The sequence below is a fragment of the Choloepus didactylus genome, chromosome 2 (genome assembly GCF_015220235.1).
Source record: "Choloepus didactylus isolate mChoDid1 chromosome 2, mChoDid1.pri, whole genome shotgun sequence".
In the NCBI taxonomy this organism is placed as follows: domain Eukaryota; kingdom Metazoa; phylum Chordata; class Mammalia; order Pilosa; family Megalonychidae; genus Choloepus; species Choloepus didactylus.
The window spans coordinates 205,822,377-205,829,220 of record NC_051308.1 but is presented as its reverse complement, the minus strand read 5'-3'; the positions used below and the strand labels follow the sequence as shown (position 1 = coordinate 205,829,220).

Genomic DNA, 6,844 nt, shown 5'->3' with positions numbered 1-6,844 from the left:
AAGAACCCTACTTTTTGAAACTCAAAAGCCATGACTGCCTCTCTGGTTTCTATTTTCTGTGGCACTTTAAACTGTGACTTGAGAGATGCTTAGAAAGTAAAAGAAAAATGAGAAGCAGGATGGGCAATGAAAGGAACTAAGTTAATTTCTTCAAAATCGAACTCATTTGTTTATTGCCTGTCTCCCCCACTAGATTGTAATCCAAGCACAATTTGGGATACGAATCTGCATGCAGTAGGCACTCAATAATATAGCTTGAATATATGAATGAATGGGTGAATGAATGAATAAAATACTGAGTGAAGGAATGAAATGTCTCATCTTGGCTTTCAAACCCTGTCACAATCTTACCCCTCCTTACCTAAGCAGTCACCCAACATAAGGCTTCTGGTCCAATAGGTAAGCTGTCTTTGTTTGGTAAAGCTGCTGGAATGCAATACACCAGAAATGGGTTGGCTTTTACAATGTGCATTTATTAACTTAAAATTTGCAGTTCTTCGGCCATGAAAATGTCCAACTCAAGGCATCAACAGGGCGATACCTGAACTCTGAAGACAGGCTTCCAGAATCCAGGACACCACTCTCACATGGGAAGGCACTTGGCCGGCATCTGCTGGTCCTTCTTTCCTGGGTTTTTTTGCTTTCATCCTCTGGGTCCAGTCGCTCCTCTCTGAGCTTCTGTGTGTCCTCTCTTAGCTTCCCTGGGGTTTTTCTCTATGAGCTTCTCTTAATTTCATCTCTTAGCTTGTGTTTTATCCTCTCATAAAGGACTCCAGTACCAGGATTAAGACCCATGTTCAATGAGGTGGGTCATATCTCAATTTAAATAACTTAATCAAAATTCTCACCCCCAATAAGTCTGCATGCACAGGAATAGATTAAAGGAACATGGTCTTTTCTGGGCACAGCTTCAAATACCACAGTGTCCTCTCTGTACTCTGCATACCTCAACTCATTTTTCTCCCTCCTCACCCTTGCTTCAGGTGTTCTTTCTTCTAAAATGCCCTTTCCTTCACTGCCCCAACATTATCAAATTTCTTCACTTCATTCTCCAACTATGTAGTTTTTTCAATTTTCTTATTAGAGAAGTTATAGGTTTACAGAAAAATCATGTGGAAAGTACAGAGTTCCTATTATTAGCACCTTGCATTAGTGTGGTACATTTGTTACAATTTTGGAAAGAACATTTTTATAATTGTGCTATTAACAGTAGTCCATCATTTACAATGGGGTTCACTGTATTGCACAGTCCTATGTTTTTTAAAAAATTTTATTCTAGTAATATATTTCTTTAATAAATATTTGTACTGAATTATAAAAATATGCAGTCCAAAAAGTAAAAAATAACAAGCATACAGCTCAATGAATTTTCACAGAATGAAAGCACCTATTTAACTATTATCCAACTCAAGAAATAGAACATTAACCAAATTCAAAAGGCCCCCCTCATGCCCATTCCCATTCATTATTCCCGCTCCTCCCCAAAGTATCTACTATCCTGATTTCTAGTAACACATGTTGGTTGCATCTGTTTTTGAACTTTATAGATATGGAATAAAAAATTATGTAGTCTTTTGTCTCCAGCAGCTTTCACTCATACTAAGTTTGTGGGATTCATCCATGTTGTGATAGTAGTTTGGTCATTTTCATGGCTGTGGAACATTCACTGGTCTGAATATACCTCCATTTATTTATTCATTCTGTTGATAAACATTTGATTTTTTTCTGGCTCTGGTATAATGCTGCTATGAAACTTCTTGTACATGTTTCTTTTTAAATATAATTCTTTTTATTAGAGAAGATTGTAGGTTTACAAAAAATCATGCAGAAAAAACAGAGTTCCCATATTCCCCCTTCTTATTAACACCTTGTATTAACGTAGTACATGTGTTACAATTGATGAAAGGATATTAATATAATTCTACTATTAATTATAGCACATGGTTTACATTAGGGTTCACTGTTTGTGTTGTACAGTCTTATGGTTTTTGTAACATTTTTATTCTAGTAACATAAATACAACCTATATTCAAATATCTAACTCAGTGCTGCTAATAATTGTGCCGGTTTGAGTGTATTGTGTCCCCCAAATGCCATTATCTTTGTGGTCTTGTGTGGGGCAGAAGTTTTGGTAATGGTTGGATTTGCTTGGAATGTGCCCCACCTAGCTGTGGGCAATGATTCTGATGAGATGTTCTCATGGAGGCGTGGCCCCACCCATTCAGGGTGGGCCCTTATCTGTGGAGCTAAATGAGCTGAGTCGGGGGGGGGGGGGGGAAGAAAGAGAGTGCAGCTGGGAGTGATGTTTTGAAGAGAAGCAAGCTTGCTAGAGAGGAACGTCCTGGGAGAAAGCCGTTTTGAGGCCGGAGCTTTGGAGCAGATGCCAGCTGCCTTCCTAGCTAACAGAGGTTTTCCGGACACCACTGGCCGTCCTCCGGTGAAGGTACCCGATTGCTGAGGTGTTACCTTGGATGCTTTGTGGCCTTAAGACTAATTGTTTAGTGAAATAAACCCCCGTTTTATAAAAGCCTATCCATCTCTGGTGTTTTGCATTCTCCAGCATTAGCAAACTAAGACAATAATGTACACATTGCTTCTCGGTTGGGTGTGGAATTTCTGGGTCACAGGTTTAGCATAAATTGAGCTTTAATAGAGACAGACAAGCAGTTTTCCAAAATGGTTATATTCATTTACAAGTCCATCAGTAGTAATTGAGATTTCCAGTTACTCCACATCCTCATGAACACTTGATTTTGATATTTTCTTTTATTCATTTATTTTTTTTTAATTTTAGTCATTCTGGTAGGTATCATCATTTACTATTAAAACATGTCTTTTGTTTTGTACCACCTGTCAGGATTAGAGGACAAAAGAAATTTGTCCTCCCTGATTAAATCCAGAGGATCCAGTAGAGTCCTTATTAATTCCTTCAACTGCTCCATCACCACCCTGTTCTCCTTGTTTCACATTGCGATAAACTCTTTCTTCCTTTGAAACCCCAATGTCATAGATAGGCTGTTATGCATATCAGGCAGAGAAATCCACATTTGATTGGTATCAAACCAGTTCGGAGGCCATGAAAATGTCCAAATCAAGGCATCATCAAGACGACATCTTCTTCCTGAAGACAGGCTGCCAGTGATCCTGGACTCCTCTGTCACGTGCCAAGGCACATGGTGGCATCTGCTGGTCTCTCCCATTTCTTTCAGTTTTCGTTGCTCTCAACTTCTGGCTTCCATGCCTTTCTCTCTCAGCTTCTGTGTCTTTCTCCCTCTGTTGGAGATGACGGTCACACGGTTGTGACTGGCAATGGAAAGTGAACTGTATGGAAAAAAGAGAGTCAACCATGCATTTTTAAGATTCGGTTGTGGTGCCAGATGCTGTGTGCCAGGCACTGGAGATAAGTGTAACAGCAAGTCTGTGCCTTCATGATCATAGGCTCCACCCATCACCTCCCAAGCAACTAAGCTACCATTTACCATACACTGTCCTATCTACTTCACACCTCATTAAAAAGTCCAACATCTCTGTGAGGAAGGAACATGCAAACATTTCACATATGAGAAATCTGAACCTTAGCAATGCAAAGAGATGTGGCCAGATTCACAGAGGGTAGGTGACTGTGCAGGGATTCAAATCAAGGATCTTTGAATTCAAATCCTGTGTTTTCTCCACAGCATTTCCCAACTCACTGACCTCCTAAGACAGGTATTAGCTGTTGCACAAATTTCAGCACTTGGGTTGTGGTATTATAATTTCATGACTGTAGATCTCTCTACATATCTCTTTGTTTTCACAGTGTCTGGCATTAGCTGAACCTGAATTGGCTCATCCCAAGGCCTCTGGGCTTACAAAACAGGCCTGGAGTTAAGATGGGTGTCCATGCCAGGAGTCTTGGGGAGTCCATATGTCATTTTGATCTCTTGAAAGACTAAGAATCACTGCTATGTGTGCTGCTCACTATGGTTTACAGATGGTACATATACATAGAAGTGACTTATTCATCGATGTTTTTCTTATTGTTCTTATGGGTCACAGAAGATTTTCATCAACTTATTGCATTTGACTCTCATGCACCTATACCCACTTCACCTACTGTGGCATAGAAATTTAGAGACTCAAGAGGCCGTGGAGGTCATTAAATTCATTGTTCCTTTCATAGATGAGTAAACTGAGGTCCACAGAGAGAAAATAAATTGCTCAAAGCCACACAGCAAGTTCACAAGTTTGGGACTAGAATCTAGGTCACTTAACTTCAAGTCCTGTGTCCACAATACAGTTCAGAGTTGTTTTAGTTTGCTAAAGTTGCTGAAATGCAATATGTCAGAGATGGGTTGGCTTTTAAAAATAGGGACTTAACTTAAAAGTCCACAGTTCTGAGGTCATAAAAATATCAAAATCAAGGCATCAAGACAATATCTGGACTCTGAAGACAGGGTAAGGCACATGGTGGGTCTGCTGGTCTGTCCCTTCTCTCCCAAGTTTAATTGTTTTCAGCTTCTGTGGATTTCTTTCTCAACTTCTGCATCTTTTTCTCTCTCCACTTCTCTGTCTTTCTCTCTGCTTCTTATCCTCTTAAAAAGGTCTCCATTAAGAGGATTAAGACCCATCTGGGGCACAACTCAACTGAAATAACCCAATCAAAAAGTCCCATCTACAATAGGTCTACATCCACAGGAATGGATTAGCTTTAAGAACATGATCTTTTCTAGGGTCCATAAATCCTCCAAACCATCACAAGAGGAAACCACGTCAGCCCCATGAATCACATTCATTCCATGCAGCAAGTCAGGTCTATGGCCTGTATTGATTCCATACACTACTGGTTTAATTATCAATATTGGCAAAGATATTTATTGCTTGCATGTACCAACTTAATTGCTACATCACCTTTAGACCTTCTATTCTTTCCACATACCGTATCATTTACAGTTAACATATTTCATGCTGTTTACATTTATCCTACAGGTTCCTGTGCCATTATGTTAGGCCATATCATTATCCCCATAATTTGATGCAAACTCTATACAAGGATTATACATTGATGGCAATTTCTACATGGCCTGCATTATTTCTCTGTGGGAAGAAAATACTTGGCCATGTGACTTGTTTTGGTCAATGAGATGTGAGCAAAGAAAAATGTGTCACTTCTGAGCAAAAGCTTTAAGAACCATCAGTTTTTGGACTATTGTTATTTTTCCCCTGCTACAAGAATGGCATGCTACAGATACGGTCTACTCCTTCAGCTTTGATCTGACACTGCAGAAGGCAGCAGCCACCTTACAACTGATATGAACATATGCAATAAATGAAATTTAGCTGTTGTAAGCCATAGAGATCATGGAATTGTTTCTTTTTATACCACAATGTAGCAAGGTAATAATGAAAGCCATGTTGGTTCCCTATACTAAATTTGTTCCACAGATGAAGTACTAGATTTGTTCAGAAGCACAATGATGGCTGGATAAATCAAAAGGCATTGCTCATTCTACCCCATGCCTCTCTTGGCTCCCAGTTCACCAGGCCACCTTACCATGCCCCATCATCTTGAGAAAAGCCATCTTGATGTCCTTGTTTCTTAGACTGTAGACCACAGGGTTAAGCAGAGCAGTGAGGACATTGTAAAGGAAAGCAATCTGCTTGTCACGCTCAGAGGAGTAGCTGGAGTTGGGTCTCATGTAGATGTAGGAGGCTGGAGCATAGAAGAATGTGACCACAGTCAAGTGGGAAGCACAGGTTGAGAAGGCTTTGCAGCGGCCCTGGGTGGACTTGATCTTGAGAATGGCCAGAGCAATATGTATGTAGGAGACCAGAATGAGGGAGAGTGGGGCAACAATCACAAAGACACTGATGACCAGGTCCACCATCTCGATGAGGTGGGTGTCCATACAAGCCAAGCTCCGTACTGAGGGGCCTTCACAGAAGTAGTGGTTGATGATGTTGGGCCCACAGTAGGGCAGCCTCATGGTGAGGAAGGTATGGATTAGAGAGAAAAAGAAACCAAAGGCCCAGGTCCCAGCTGCCAGCCACATGCACAGGTCCCAGGTAAGGATAACAGTATAACTCAGTGAGTAGCAAATGGCCACATATCGGTCATAGGCCATGACCACAAAGAAGGTGCACTCAGTCAAGCCCAGGGCACCAAACACATACATCTGCAGCCAACAGCCTGCAAAGGAGATGGTCTTGGAGGCAGCAAGAAGGTGCACCAGCATTTGGGGTATAGTGGTCGTGACATAGGCCATGTCCAACAAGGAGAGAATACAGAGGAAGAAGTACATGGGAGTGTGGAGATGTGAGTCCAGGCAGATCAGGGTGATGACGAGCCCATTTCCCAGAACTGAGCTCAGGTAGAGAAGAAGGAAGACAATGAAGAGGATCCTGTTGGCTGTTGGGTCACTGGAGAAGCCAAGGAGAATAAATTCAGAAACCCAGCTTTGGTTCTGCCCTGTTAGTATCCACATGGTTGGGCCTATAAGAGAATCACAATCATAAATGTCATCTCAAGTGTGGTAGCTTGGCAAGAATGTCAGCTCTTGAGGCAAATTGGATTGAATTTTAATTCTGGTCCCATTACTCATCTTCTTTGTAATCTTGAGCAAGTTACTTAACCTCTCACTCTCCTCATCCATAAAGCGTGGCTAATAATACCCACCAATCATAGGTTGAATTATGCTCCCCAACAAAGACGTGCTTAATCTTAATCCACATTCCTGAGGATGTGAACTTATTTGTGAACAGGATCTTCTAAGACCTTATTTAGATGTGGCCAAACTGAGTAGAGTGGGCCTTCATCTGTATGACAGGAATCCTTATAAGGAGAGCAAATTCAGACACAGCCAAA

The 6,844-nt window shown here is 41.1% G+C and overlaps 1 protein-coding gene across 1 annotated transcript; it reads right to left on the bottom strand.

The window, feature by feature from the left end:
• Positions 1 to 5,516: 5,516 nt before the first annotated feature.
• Positions 5,517 to 6,464, bottom strand: LOC119519575 (olfactory receptor 2A12-like). Its single transcript, XM_037817290.1, has one exon. It carries the CDS (start codon positions 6,462 to 6,464, stop codon positions 5,517 to 5,519), a length of 948 nt encoding a protein of 315 aa, XP_037673218.1.
• Positions 6,465 to 6,844: the final 380 nt, after the last annotated feature.

Excerpts from the sequence above, each read along its gene's own strand:
- LOC119519575 (XM_037817290.1), bottom strand. The coding sequence starts at position 6,464 with ATGTGGATACTAACAGGGCAGAACCAAAGCTGGGTTTCTGAATTTATT.